We start from the raw sequence: 15,327 nt of genomic DNA, 5'->3' as shown, positions 1-15,327 counted from the left end.
GTTTGTCGGGGGAGGGAGTGTCTGGGAGGCAGAGCGGAGCCCAGTGCCCTGACTGGGAAAATCTGTGGGTTCCTCCTGTTCATTAAATACCACTAAGGTAGAGAGAACAGGAAATCATAGGGCTGCTGTACTCAAGAGTGCTTTGAAGTTTCTTTTGAGCATATGATCTACTTATTTCTCTTCGAACCTGACAATGATTTCTTTTTTTCTTTTTCCTTAGGGTGACCAGAGGCAGGTCATTCCCATACCAAGTGTATGTATATTTATCCAATTTTATTCAAACATTCATAGAAGCTTGTAGCTTTGGGCCTACTGATATAAAAGATATTTTTTAATGTTCTTGCATATGTTGAGTTTAGCATGTGATATAAACAGCTCTGTTCTGTTAAAAAATGAAGCTGCATTTTAAACTGTGAGCAGGAGATTCTGTACAGAGTTTCCTTTCTCAGGAACAACAGGGGAACTAGCATCTATTAACCAACTTCTCACCTTTCCTTTCTTTCCGCGAAGGGCCTCCAGGCTAATAAGCTAAGGCAGCCTGCTGCACTTCCCCGCCCCAGCCCCTCAGCCCCAGCTCCGTAGCCCAGGAGAATATGCTTTTGCCCAGACATAGGCTTTTATGGCAGGCGCTCTCCCAGTGGGCTTGGTGAGCCCGTGGGCCAACCATTTCTGACTTACTTAGCAGCGTTGGTAGCTTGGCCCTCCCTGGCTCTGAGATCAGAAAAATAAAATTGCCCCAGTTGTATTCCCTGAACTTGCAGGACTCACCCCAACTCCTACAGGCTGGCTTTGCTCTAACTCTGTTCCAGCTGGACACTCTCTTGGACCACCGCTTCTCTTCTCAGCCCTGGAATTTGGGAGAGTAGCTGCCCTAGTGTCCAGCACAGGCTGGGCCCCCACCCTGCCCCGGACATCCGCTGTCCCCACTGTTCCTGCTCTGATAGCAGAACCACTTCGCCTGGGGCCAGACAGCAAGAAACAGACCAGGGACTGACTCAGAAGAAACTTGCGCTTGAGATGTCTTTGTCAAACAAGACCATTGAAACAGCCCTGTGTCCTTAGAGAACTGGGTTTTAAAAGATGTCCGGAAATGGATACTTTTATCCATAGAGTGTCTCTGATTCAAATTGTTTGACTCAAATCTGTTCATCTAACTTTCCGTGGACTTCGTCACATATTATCTGGGAACATCCAGACACAACTTTGAGAAAAACCAGCGCTGTGGGAGTATCACAGGTAAGGGGAAAGCTGCTGTCAGAAGTCATTGTCCCCGGTTTTTTGAAAATTTCATTTTTCTCAGGACTTCAGCTCTGCATTAACTAGTTTTAAGGGTCTATGAGATGGTTCTGACTTGGCCAGCATGCCTGGAGGTTGGACTTTGTCAGGAAAACTGACTTTAACCCAAAAAATGGATCAAGCAGCAGCAGGACCTCTTATCCAGTGTTTGAGTGAGATAGCCAGTGGATTCATACCAGAGGTGTCCTTTTAACCTTTATACAGAGTAGTTTCATACATTTTTCCTGCAAAGTTACCTATGTTAAGCAGGTGACAGCAGCTTTCCCCTTACCTGTGATCCTCCCATAGCGCTGGTTTTTCTCAAAGTTCATTAAGTGCCAAACCAAGCATTTCTCAGGATAGAATTCTACTGAGGAAAATGACCCTTTCCCCACAAATTTTGACACATTCTAGAATCCCAGAATGAAATAGCCAAGGGGAAAAAGATCCCCTGTATAATTTAGTGCAGGGTTAGATCAGTAAACTGCTGACTCCTTCCTACAAATGAGACTCTAGGTCAGGCCTTGTGACCTTTTTTTTGCAGAAAAACAAAGCCTAGCTGAAGTAACTTGCATCACTGAATGATATCCTCCGGAAAAGTAGATCTACTGATGGGCTCAGTATGATTTGCACTGCCTGCTTAGCGTGCACAGCTGAACCCAAGTCCATCTGAAGGCAAGCTTAGCCCCAGAATTTGAGCCTTGGGATCCCCTGCAGAATTTGTACCCACCTGTCAAGGCTGCGGGGTGCATTAACAGAGTAGCCCTGCCCTTTCTGGGTCATAGGGGACCTGGCCTGTGTGAGCTTGGGGTGCTGTATCATAGGAAATATGAAAATCCAGGCTTGTGCTAATCCCGAACCAGAGCCTCTAGCCTCCTGAAAGCTCTTCCAGGCCCTGAAGGTGAAAGGTGCCCTCAAGCCTGTGGGTGTCCAGACTAGTTCCAGCTGGAGGCCCCCCACCATTTCTGCTTCCCCCCATACCCATCTTGTTTCATTTTCATGCTACTCTGTTTACATGTGCAGCTTTGGTCTTTTGATTTTTTACTAAGCAATAATTGAAGCTCATAGTTTTAAAAAATAAAGAATAAAGCAGAAAGAAAAAAATTCCCCACATGGTCCCACTCCTTGGAATAACAACTTTCAATATTTGTTATGGATTCTTCCAGAAATCTAAATAAACACAACTTGTTTAGATTATTAGTATCAGATCTTTTTTCTAATATAAACATTTAATGCTATAAAGTTATCTCTAAGGGGTGCTTTGGTGGCTCAGTCATTAAGTATCTGCCTTTGGCTCGGGTCATGATCCTGGGGTCCTGGGATCAAGCCCTGCATCAGGCTCCCTGCTTGGCAGGAAGCCTGCTTCTCCCTCTCCCACTCCCCTTGCTTGTGTTCCCTTTCTCTCTCTCTCTCTCTACATCCCCCATATTTTATGTTGTATTTTTCAGTTTTGTTCACACAAATAAGGAATTTGCAAGATGTTTTTTGCTTTAAACAATATACCTTGAACCTCTTTCCAAATACTCGTGCATCGTGAGTGATCTACCTCCTTCTTTCACTTGTCCTTGGTGGCATTTACTTTGTTTCTTCTTCTAGACTATTGCAAATACTTGGGAATATTCCTGTGCACGTATGTTTGTGGACTTGAGTTGCAGCATCTGTTGTGATCCTTTCCTAATTGTGGAAATGCGAGATCAAAGGATACCTCTTACATTCTGGGTAGATTAAAGCCAGATTGTCCTCTGAAAGCCTAATTTATGTTCCCACCAGGAGTGTGTGGGATTGCCCATTCCCTTTCCGAAAATGACGATAATCAAATATTTAATCTTTGCTGATCTGTAAGTAAAGAATGGTGTATCAATTCATTGCTCTGATTTGCATTTCTTTGTGAATGAGGATGAATATTTTTTCACAAGTTTATTATTTATATATCTTTCTTCTTCCCTGTTAATTTCTTCTGGATGTTCTTCTGTTACCTTTTTCAATTTCAAGGAAATTGGGACTTCCCCCAAATTTATGGTATATCTTTTGGCCTTGGTTATAATCATTTTGGCCACAAAGAAGTTTAATTTTATATAGGCAAATGCGTTAATCTTATCCTTTATGACTCCGGAATTTTATGTCATGCTCTTAGAAAGATCTCCCCACTCTATCACTGTGAGCCGTATTTTCTCCTAGTATTTTAATGGTTTTATCTCTACACTGAAATCCGTGACCCATCTAGAATTCATGTTGCTGGAAGGCGTGAAGTAATGATTTAGCTTTATTTCCTTTTCCAAGTGGCAGGGCAGTTGTCTCAATACCATTTATTGATTAATCCAGCTTTTATACCCCTCTTGAAAATGACATCTTTATCTGGACTTGACACGAAGCATCCCACTCAGTAACACTGGCCTCCCAAATGTAAGCTGGGATTTGCGGCCCTCCACACATCTTACTGGAAGCCCTGTGGGCTGTTCAGTGAAAGCCAGATATTGAAGGGTAAGGAAAAGAAGCAGAGGGACGGGTTGAGAACCCCCTGAAGGGGTCATGGCTGAAGGGGAGCACTCAGGTGCTTCGGCCCAGCGAGGAATGGGGCTGTAAGCCCACTCTTCCCATGCCCTCTCTTGCATGAATCTCACTCCATCCTGACACCCACCAGACATGGTCACAGTGCAGCTGAGTTGTAAAAGTGCTGAAAGGGGAGAAGAGAAACGTGTTTTCTAACGGTGTCTATGCTGTTTGCCTGAGCCTTTTAGTAAACAATAGCATACTTTTTTCTACCAAACCTTACGAAGAACCCACCGGCGGAAACAACGATTGTAATGAAAGACAGTCCAGGGTTTCCTTTGCCCTCCCGCAGAGGCCCTGAGATCTCTGCCCTCAGCTCTGTGGCCAAGGGAGCCCATCAGGCAAACTCTGAGCCTGAGGACTCTTATGGACAAAAATGCCAATCAGACGTGCCAAGAAGAGAGTGAGTAGGGTGGCACTTGAAAGAACCGCAGAGTTAACTGTTCCTGGCTGCCAGTTCACTACCAAGGACGGGAAATTCCAGACCTATTCCCAGGAAGAGAACTGGAATGAATGCCCTTCCCAAACCTTGGGTGGCAAGCCAAGGTTCCTTCCTTCTCCCCTCCCCCAACATGTTTGCCCCCTACCTCCCCCTCTACTATCCCCCTGGCAGTGCCCTCCATGTGCTTTGGAGCAAGAGAGCCGGCTCTTCTTGATGGAACTGGTTTTCCTCTGTTCTTCGGTTCTGTGGTGGCCTGTGAGGAAATTCGCCTCAGGGCATTTTGAGTTACTAATTCAAGCATCACCTGAACAGATCAGTTGGAGTAACAAAGCGCTGTTGCAATTCTGTATGGTCCTTGCATGTGCCAAGGACACAGCTGTCCAGAAGAATTCTTACCAGTGGTCTGAAGAATTTGCAGTAGTCTAAAGTCAAGCTCTCTAGAAGCTGTGTGTACTTGGGAAGCAGGCTGAGGATTAATGAAACCCTCCTGGCCCATTGCCCCCAGCCCGGCCTTGCTCTCTGCAGCACAAATGCTAAATCCGTGGCTTGCTTAAGAGGACTCTCACCCTTCTCCCTCTTTTCTCTCTTTCGGTAGTACCGTGAGGCCTTTTCCATACTGTTAGCTCAAAGAATGCTTGCAAAGTGTGGGTTAAATATGCTAAGAAAGTAGTTTTTATTCTCAGGTTTGGAAAATAACTGAGCCACTTTTGGCAGATCTTTGATGTTTCAGATCTGCTAGGGATAGAATTTCTAGAGCCTTATTTTCCAGGCTAGCAATTACATAAAGTGAAAATGTTGTTTAGTATATAAACGCATTGATAAAGAACTGGACAGATATACACTGAACAAAGAAGGGGGGCATCTGGGGAGAGGAATGGGGCAAAGGGAAACAGTTGTCTGTTACATGTCTGTATTCTTTACAGTGAGAATGTGTTATTACATAATTGTGTAATCAAAAATTAAAACAAATTTTATTCTAGTCCCAGGCATGCTTTCTGCTATGGCCCAACAACAGAAATAACTCAGATCCTCTTTATTATGTTCACTTACAGAACTCATCGTGCCCTGCCTTTTTAAAATGCTTTTGCAGAACTTCTTCTTGCAAGTTTAATTTTTCCAGCCACCTGCTTGCTTGCTGATTTAGAATGAAGGACAGAGTCCTTTCTAGGACTCCAGATCCCATGCCCTGTGTCTAAGGCACATCTCCCAGGCCACTTACAGTATTGAGTGAGATATACTGCTTGGTGAACTTTAATTAGAGCCAAGGGAGTTGGAGGCCATGAAGGCTTTTTCTTCTGGATGATGCTGGGCAGGAGGAAATACCCACACTCTCTGGAGGGAGCCCCTGTAGAATTAGAACCACCACACGCAGCTTCACCCCACCAGCCCGGACAAGGTGGTCATCACACTTGCAGATTTACCTGCCCCGTCGGCTTCCTGTGTTACATTCACTACCGAACCAGCAAAGTCCAGAATTAACTCTGGATCCTTAACTCATGTTCACTTTCACCTCCCCCCACCACCAGAAAAAGGAAATACCCAATGAAAAGGGAATACCTCTTGATTTCTTTTTTTCTTTTTCTTTTTTTTGTCTTGTTTTTTGTTTGGGGGGCTTTTATTTGTTTTAAAAAGCTAAATTGTCTGTTCTTCAGTGGCTAGGGACACCTTTTTGTGTGTGTTTTGTTTTGCACTAAATATTGAACAGAGAGAGCTTGACTTTCCCAGGATAGAAAATTAGCTGGTTAACACTGGCTACGAACACCACAAAGTAAACTAAGAAACTTCAGTCATTTCTAGAATGAGGCAAGGCCCAAAGAAATAAATCTTAATCAAGAAGGAGGTTGGCTGAAGATACCTGGCCGTTTATTAGCTCTTTACAACCTCTTTATCACAAGATTAGATTCAGCTACTACCAAGACGTAAATAGGTTTTCTGATTAGCACACAGCATTTGGATTGAAGTAGAATGTCCAGACGCTGAGAATCCAAGGGGTAACAGTGTCACGCTCGCTCAGTGTGAAAACTACGTGGGGCAGACCCCAGACAGAGCACTTTACCTCGACCATTTTAACTTCTGTTTCCTATTATTGAAACTCACTTTGGATTGCATTTTGCTGGTGGGTCTATAGGTACTCTTGAAGTTCCTGAAAGTTTTAGTCATTAAAACAAAACAAGCACTGTGGTTCCTATATAGCTTTAAAATACACTTCTGTACCACAGTGAATTTCAGACAGAATATGACCCCAGGAAATGGGCCTGGAAGTAGGAGAGGAGCTAATACGATCTAACATTTGTTTTTGCATAGCCCATTTAACTGTAACAGTAGCTGCCATGTATGTGCCCGGCAGAATGCTGGGGGCTTTACCACAGTTAGAGCTGGTAACAACCTTCCATGGAAGGTGTTACTATCCCAACTCACTGCCAAGTAAGAGACAGAGCTGATACTCGGACCCAGGCATGTCTGGTTCCAAAGCCGAGGCCCTCAAATAGCCATTCAGATGACGGCACAGTATTTGTTAAAACGTCAGTGGCAAGCGACCCAGTCCTATTGTTTTTAATAAAATTCCGTGATGGGGGGTGGCTCAGTCTTTAAGCGTCTGCCTTTTCCTCAGGTCATGATCCCAGGGTCCTGGGGTCAAGCTCCGCATTGGGCTCCCTGCTTGGCGGGAAGCCTGCTTCTCCCTCTCCCACTCCCCCTGCTTGTGTTCTCTCTCAATGTGTCTCTCTCTGTCAAATAAATAAAAATCTTAAAAAAATAAAAAATAAAATTCTGTGGTATGCTTAATCAGGCATATAAACATTTGATCTCATTTAACCCTCATTGACATAATATATAATAAAGGCGTTGGTTTGTCTTTTACATAAAGGTAATAATACTGATTTTTTTTTTTTTTCATTTTAGCCCCCAGCTAAATACCTCCTTCCAGAGGTGACGGTGCTTGACTATGGAAAGAAATGTGTGGTCATTGATTTAGATGAAACATTGGTGCACAGTTCATTTAAGGTAAATCAACAAAGAAAGCAATCCATGATCTTTGTGATTCCGTCACAGTTGTATTGGAAAGGGAAAATAAAAAGGATGACATTTTGTGGCTGTTGGTGTAGGACTTCACTGTGCATGAAGAAATCCCAAGAACAGCTGCTTATTAACTCTGGTGAACATTAACTCGAATAGTTGACTGTTACATAGTTAGTTTGGGGGAAATGCTGGGCTGCCAATGTCACTAAGACCTCATTCTATCTAATCTCTAATTATGAGATTAGAGTTTTCCAACCCTCCAACCCCTGCAGAAGTACTTTTCAGGTGGCAAAAGGCAGTCAGTACCCTGTGCCCCAGGACACTGCTGTGTATTTGTCAAGGTAGCCAGAGTGCTCTATGTTTTATTGGGCAGGGCAGGAGAGGCACTGTTAAACTGTCAAGCAACCTGCTATCTTGGACGTTTTCCCAGACCAGTTCTTGAAAGATGTCCAGCTCTGAAGAAGACTTCCAGAGTGACAGCATCTGGGATTCAGCCATTTATGTTGAGCTTTCTCATGAGAAGAGGTTGCTGGGTGTTTTGGGTTTTGTGTATGTGTTTTTTTATAAACGTCACAGTTCAATGAGTATCCATCCACAAGCACGACTTCTGTCCTGAAGGGGGCGGGGCTTTAGTGATGTCACAGGAAGCTTCACACCACCGGCTTCCTTCCATCCCCTTCCTCACTCCGCTCCTTGCCAGAATGACAGCAAAAACTACAAATTCCCCAGAGGGCGTCCATGTGGGGACAGCTGTGGCTACACTATTAAGAAGTGACTTTGTGAACCATTTTTCCATTTTTTGAAATGAAACAAGTTGTTTAAAAGAGGCAAATGATGGAAAGGTTTGGGAATAGGGGGTTCCAGGGGAAGAAGTAGGATCCTGGTCCTACTTTCCCTTGGGGCATTTCTGGAGATGAAACTGCTGCACTATCACTGGCCAGTTAGACCCCGTTCCTCCTTTTATCCCCAGCCCTCAACTCCCCTTGCTTTGCTGAGAGATGTGAAAGGCACCACCCATGGTGGGGTATGTGTCTCACGTGAACCACAGTCATTCCCTGACTATTGTATTGGGAAGTGGAAGAGCCATCAAACTGACCCGAAGACCTTTCTGTCAGAAACACCCTCCTTGCGCCTGCTTCTCAGTGAACAGAAGCCTTCCTTAACAGGACAAGACCAGGCAGTTGTCTGTGAGTCCTTTGGGAGAGTGGAGCAGGTGCTGCACTTACTCTAGCAGTGGGAAATGACCTGCCTAGCCACTGGGGCCTGGAGGTGTCACTTCTTCCCCAGCAGCTTGAGGGCCCTTCCAGGATTGGTCCATGGCTGTCATGACCTTGTGCCCCAGCTTAGCTCTGCACAGCATCAGAAGCCTTTTCTTGCCTATGGGCAAGTCGCTCAGGACTTTTCAAATCCCTCAGGAGGAAAGTCCTTTGGAGCAGGGGTCATTTGCCATTTCAGCCTACATGGCTTCCTCCCAACACTGGCCAGACTGCCTGGGGTTACGGACAGTTCCTGCCTCCAAAGGGAGGCCTGCTCGGAGGGCATTATACCACGATCTGATGGGAACAGCATCTCTCCATCTCTTCGCTCCCTGGCCTGCCTATATTTGCAAGCAGGAAATTCTTTGTTGTGTGGGTTTTTTAATTCAAGTATACTGCACATACAGAGTTGTGTTAGTTTCAGGTACACGACATAATGATTCAGCAATTCTATATATTTCTCCGTGCTCATCAAGATACATGTATTCTTAATCCCCTTTATCTGTTTCACCCATCCTCCCCCCCTCCCCTCTGGCAGCCACCTTTAGTGTATGGTTTTTAGTATTCCGAGCATTTCAGAGACCTCTCCTTAAAAATGTACAGTGGTATGACACACAGGCTCTTAAACCCAGGGGAAGAACCGTGGCTTGTCATGGCCCCCTTTACACCAGCTTGTGAAAAGAGACTAAGGTTCAGGCTTGGTCTGAACTGGGGAACGGTTTTTCTCTTTTAATGTACTCTGTGGAGTATGATATCACAATATGCTAATACCTTTTCAGAGTTTCTGCCGTCAGTCTTGTGTTTTTTAGCATGATTTTGTATTTTCGTTATAGAATTATAAAATACCAATTATCATCCTTAGCCTTCCAACCACAGGAGTGAATAAATTGTAATCTTAAACTTCAGGTGCTCTCCTGAGTCCTTCAGCACAGTTCTGCGATCTAGAATTTTCTACATTATTTTCATTTTACTTATCAAAGAACAGTGTGTGTGTGTTGTGATGGGCTTAAAGGCAGATCCCAGTTCAGATTCTGACCAGAGACTCGGTAATACACACCCCTGTCCTCACTCCCTGCCCCCTGGCCACCACATACATGCTCTCCTCCCCCTCTCTCTCCTACTTGTCCCAGGGGTTTGCGTTCTGATTCTCTGGGCCCTGTTCATTTGAGTAGTTGCCACCTCATTTATGGAATTCCATTAAGAACTGTATGTAAGCCCAGCGGTGACTTACACAGGCACTGCCAAAGTATATTTGGATTTTAAGTGTCATTAATATTGTCAAAGAGTTCTTTTAAGTATGCTGAAGTTTGTGGGTGTGCCGGGCATTGTGTTTCTTAGAGCAGAGCAGTCTAGGGTGGGCTGGCTCTCCCCACTGCTCAGGGCAGGAGCTGGTGCCGGGCAAGGCTGAAATCACTGATGCTTGGGACTGATGGAGCCATGGGCACTCAATGGACCCATTACTATAGCTGTGGAAGAGAGGAGAAGCCGAGGTTGAGAGGGAAGGAGCCTGCCCACAGTCATGGCTTGTGGCCTCTGACCTCAGCCCCACATCTCTGTGGCCCTGCTTTGTGTCCATGTGCTCAGCATCTCCTGCCGAGCAGCCCATCACAGGGCAGCCTGCATCTGTGGGTCCAGTGCAAATCATTCTCCCCCATGTAGCGCCATCCTTTGGGACCATCAGGCTCTCACCTTCTCCCCCTGGTGGCCAGCAGTGGTTCTGCACCATCCTGGCGAGGCTCTAGGCAAGAGTTGGGCTTTCTGAGAAGCCCCATTCCCTGGCTAGGTTGCCCAACCCTTTGTCATTTAGGCCAGGAAGATAATAGAGAGGTTGGACCAAGATGCTGAAAAGGTAATGATACTCGGAACAGAAAAAAAAATGTGCTTTCCTGCTTGTGCTTAGGGAACCTGCTTGTGCTTTAAGGAACCAAAGCATAGTTGAACATGCTTTGCCTGAACTGTTTTTTCCAATAATAAAAACATTGGTCTGGGCAAGCTTTATTCTTACTAAAGTTTGCAATTTTATTTTATTCTTTCAGATGTAGTAATTATCATTTCTTTTCTCTCTAGCCTATTAGTAATGCTGATTTTATTGTTCCGGTTGAAATCGATGGAACTATACATCAGGTAAGAAATCAAAGCTAAATCTGAGTTGCAATTAGCATTTTTTAGTAATTACATTTCCTGTGAACTTACTCTTAAATTCCCATTTCATCAATAATTTTATGACTGAATCAAAAGGGAGCAGGCTTTGTAAAATAAATACAATGGTTTTCTGCTTTTTTCACTCAGATGAATTTCTTTTATACTGAGTTCATAAGGGAAACTAAAATCTGTAGATATTAGATGTGGTTGCAAGTTCAAATAGTTCTTTGATTTGATTCAGACTTTTAGAAGTGCCCATATCCCCCGCTGGCCTGGCTTGATGGTCTAATTAACTTCCTCATGTAAGTGCTCTTGGATACTCTCCTAGCAGGCAACAGGAAAATGTCACAAGTCACCCATTTATGGGCGAATCTTGGGAAAGGGTGTTCATTTCCAATGCCAGCCACTCCAGACTGATCTTTTCACTCCCACATCGTGTTCTCCAGTGAATCTTTAGCAACATCCCAACCCAGAGGATGAAGAGGGAAGGGTGTGTTTTCAGATCCAAAGGCAAATTTGAATAAAGATGCCCTAGTTAATTGGCATGCATCTTTGTTCTGATATTTTTTTTTCTCCTTATCTGCATGATGGTTCTCCAGGAATAGCTTCATTTATGAACATATTGGAACATTGTAGGAAAACTAGCCTTGGAGGTTGAGGAGTGGGGGAGATTTTTGTCAGGTTTTCCACAGGGATGGTCTGACCATCTTCCTTGTCAACCCCAGGGTCTTAAGGGGCAGTTTCTGGCCTGATATGTTTATATCCCAGGAGGGAAAATCTCTCTTGGTGCATGAGCCATTTTAAAAGGATATCTTTTCTTAATGATGCCAGTCATCTCTTTGGCCTTTGAGGACACGGTGTCAGAGTTGGTGATGACTTGGAAATCAGCTGGCCCAGCCACCTTATTGTCCAGATGGGGAAACAGAGGCTCAGCCAGAGAAAGAGTTGGCTCAAGGTCATACAATGAGAAGAATTAAAATGAGACTTCTAGTCTTTTGCCTCCTGGCCCATGGCTCTTTACCTGATGCTCTAGTCCCTTCCCTCCCCTTCCAGGCAATCTTGCCAGGAAGCTGACCCTGAGAAAGGCAGCTTATCCCTAGTGTCTCCACATTTCGTGCTTCTAAAAGCCATCAGGGAGCCAAAAGGCAGGCACTTGGGCATTTAACATTTGCAAAAGCATCAGCTGAATTAACTCAGCATCTGAGAAGCAGTTAGGGCTTCATTTATTATCTTGGCTTCCGCTACAACGTAATGAGACAAAGGAGAGGCTGCCTACCAGCACGGCAATGCCCTGGCCAGCCCATTCTCGAAGGAGCCAGCCCAGCTCCCCCAGCCTCCCTCCAGACTGCGCTATGATTCATAAGGTGGTAGATACTCCAGGGCCCCAAGACTGGGGTAAGAAACTCTCTCTCCTGAGGGAATGAAGCCACAGGCGCCAAGAGGAGGACCAAGGCCCTGGCGAAGGCCGTGGCCTCGTTCAAGTAATCCAGGATAGGCTGTGCAGGTCCCAATGGGCCTATTCTCGGTTACTTGCACGCGGACGCGGGCCTGGACGCCGGCATCCGGGCCCAGGACCTTCCTCTCTGCCAGAGGCACCAACAACCAGAGTTCCCAAATCAGTCTCCTGCCATTTTCATGTAGCAAAGTTTGCTTTCCAGGCACTATTCCCAAGGAGACTGAGGACCACAGGCCATACCCACTCCCTGGCATCGAGGAGTCTCCTGGGCAAAGTGGGGGCCTGGAGCTACTACAGCCACAAGCCCTCACCCCCACCTAGCCTCCCAGCTCCTCACAGCCCTGTTGGCACTCACCCCGGGCCATCCTGCTCCTCCGGCCCCTCACTGCACCCTTGGCCACAGACTGTGCTTGTCCTCCTCTTTCAGTTGGCCCAAGTTCCCACCGAACCCTGGCTCTGTGCAGAATTCCCGTGCAGTGCACAGAACGCATTCTCTGTGCGGTACAGAGCCCGCCTCCCTTCCGTGAATCCATGGGATAGACAGCCGGCAACATCTGCCATTCACGGCCCCACGCGTACTCCCCCGCACCTGCCTTTCACACTTGCTCTTCAGCCGCTTCTCCTATCCCCCATCTCCTCTAAAGGGCTGGTCATGAAGGGCTCAGCTGTGCTCTGACACCGGGGTTTTTTCAGGCCGAGTCTCATGCTCATACCCTTCGCTCTGCCTGGACGCTGACTTCTCATCCTCATCAGCCTGGTGAACTCCTGTTCATCCCTCAAAGTCCAGGCCAGATATTACCTTCTGTGATTCCTTCCCCTTGAGAGGGGAGTTAATTGTCCTTAATATATCCCCGTACTACAACTTCCATTGCATGCCTATCATGATTTGTTTTTATTTATATCTGCTCTAGACTGTGAGCTCTTCACGGGCAAGACCTGTGTTTTGTTCATTTTTGTAACTTCTTCAGACTGAGCACAGAACTGGGGCTCAGTGAATATGAGCTGAATTGAATTTTAATAAGTTTGAATTATTTTAGGGAAGTGGCTAATTTCAAATGGAATTTATTCAAGTTTTAATTAGTTCTTCTCTCCTCCCACCTTCCCTATCTTCTCTCACCAGCTTTCCCTTCTCTCCCATCTCCCTAGTCTCCTCAGATTGGTTCACATTCCCCAGGCAGGAGCATAGAGCCCAGCAGCCACTCTAAGAAAGCCCGCTCTTTGCCCCCCCGCCCTGCTTGGAGGCCCCTTCTGATGGCTGACTGTGGGCCTGGGAGTAGGCCGGCTTCACATCCCCTGACATCTGTTTCTGTACCAAGCAGAGTAACCTTTGTGGGAGTCAAGTGGACAGCTTCCCAGGAAGGTTCTTCTTACAGCTTTGCTGGGCCTGCTCTCCGACCCCAGGCCTGCCGAGCAAGGGAGGTGCTCCAGGCAAGGGTTAGGAGGTGGCAGCCGGAGCAATCCCAGCACTTCCGGGCAATGGGCCAGGCCTGGACCTCCTAAAGGACAGGCCCCAGACCCTGGCCTATGTCCATGTAGGGCCTGACTGAGAACACATGCCAAGAAACACATGTGAGAGAATGAGTCCTTTCACACAAACATGGCACACCCCTTCCACTCACTGGTTCGGAAAATCCCCAAGACCCGCAGTACCACGGTCAGCTTCCCTTCCTCCCCTGGGAGGAGTGTCTGTGCCAAACTCAGACCTGGAGCCCCATCCGAGAAGTGTGGCCCGAAGTGCAATCTCTGCTCATTCAGTTGGGGTCTCCGTGCCACAAACAGAGCTGGGAACAGGAAGCACTTGCCTTTTCAGGAATTCTTCTACGTGGGTGTTGGCCCTCAGCGACCCCCAGCAGCTGCCACGACTGACCGGCTTGCTGTTTGCTGCCGTTGCAGGTGTACGTGCTCAAGCGGCCCCATGTGGATGAGTTCCTCCAGAGGATGGGGCAGCTCTTCGAGTGTGTGCTCTTTACTGCCAGCCTGGCCAAGGTATGTCCCACTCCCAGCTGGACGCCCCCCAGCCACTTCACCCTGACCCGCTGTCTGGTAAGGGAGGGGAAGTGGTTTCTATGGTGACAGATTCCCATCCCAGATGGGATGGATGCAGGCCATGTGCGCAGTACCAGCCTGAAAGGCTTCTGGGTTGCCATGGTGACCGGGAGCCCTTGGAACAAATGCCCCACAAAGCTGAGCAGGCAGCCGCCTCGAGCTGGATGTCCGCAGACTAGGATATCACGAATGTGTCCAGTGTCACTGACGGGGCATCTGCATCTTATCTGCTGACTGGCAGCCTCAAGCCTGTGTGTCCTTCATTAGCTTACACAGGTTTGGGGAAGGACAAGTGTCCAAGATTCAGCCTCATACACAGGCCGGAGGAGGCTTCTGCCTGCCCTAGTGGGAGCTCGGGCAAAGGACTTCAAGTCTCTTGACTTCGGGTCTTCTAGAAATTAGGGATAATTCCCTCTACTTCGTGGAGTGGATCAAATGAAATAACGCAAGTGACAGGCATAGCACAGTGCCTGACTTCTGTGCAGCAAGTCTTCATCCGAGCCCCTGCCGTGTTCGCTGTGCCTCGCCGGTCCTGCCACGTGCTAAGAGCTCCTGATGTTCTTTGTTTAGTTATCATAATTATTAATGATGACATGGTCTGCCCTTGTAGCTCAGCATGAACCTTTGACCCCACATCCACACTGGCTGTAATCACATGGAGTGGTTTCTTTGCTGTCTCCTACTGTTAAAGGACACCCCCCCCAATCTGGTTATGTCTACCCTTTCACAGATGTGCTGAGCCAAGGGGGGAGAGGGTAGGTCCACACTCCTCGGAGGAATCCTTGCCATGATCATCTCTCAAATCCCGAGTCTGATGGGGCCAACACCATCCATTTGTGGGGGGCACCACCAGTGTCTCTGTGGGCAGCTGCAGGACTCTGAAGTAGCCCCAGACATGAGCTTTGCAGGGCCCAAGTTAGCCAACTGCTCATCTCCAGACCTGCTGCAAGGACTCACATGCAGTTCCCCCCACCCCCAACAATTCCTGGCTCTGGACAGCTCCCTTCTCCTCTGCATGCTGAGGACTCTGACCAGGTTCCCAGGTACCCCGCTTTGCCAGACTGGGCATTCCCAGTTTGGGCCATCTCTCAGTCATGGCTGAGTTGAGAGAGAACCCCACCTGTACAACATTCTGCCAGGCT

The 15,327-nt window shown here is 46.9% G+C and overlaps 1 protein-coding gene across 5 annotated transcripts in view; it reads left to right on the top strand.

Moving 5' to 3' along the window:
• The window catches only part of CTDSPL (CTD small phosphatase like), a 115,881-nt gene that overhangs the window by 89,935 nt on the left and 10,619 nt on the right, over window positions 1–15,327 (top strand). For 3 of the 5 annotated variants that reach the window (XM_046002818.1, XM_046002813.1, XM_046002816.1), the window contains exons 3-6: window positions 221–253; window positions 7,169–7,270; window positions 10,609–10,665; window positions 14,033–14,125. In XM_046002818.1, the coding sequence (XP_045858774.1) occupies window positions 221–253; window positions 7,169–7,270; window positions 10,609–10,665; window positions 14,033–14,125 (285 nt within the window). The remainder of the gene's footprint in view (window positions 1–220; window positions 254–7,168; window positions 7,271–10,608; window positions 10,666–14,032; window positions 14,126–15,327) is intronic. The other 2 variants (XM_046002815.1, XM_046002817.1) reach the window with 1 other exon arrangement.

Source organism: Meles meles, chromosome 4, assembly GCF_922984935.1.
Source record: "Meles meles chromosome 4, mMelMel3.1 paternal haplotype, whole genome shotgun sequence".
NCBI classification, from domain to species: Eukaryota; Metazoa; Chordata; class Mammalia; order Carnivora; family Mustelidae; genus Meles; species Meles meles.
Note: the sequence above shows the minus strand (reverse complement) of the source record. Positions and strands in the feature narration are given on the sequence as shown.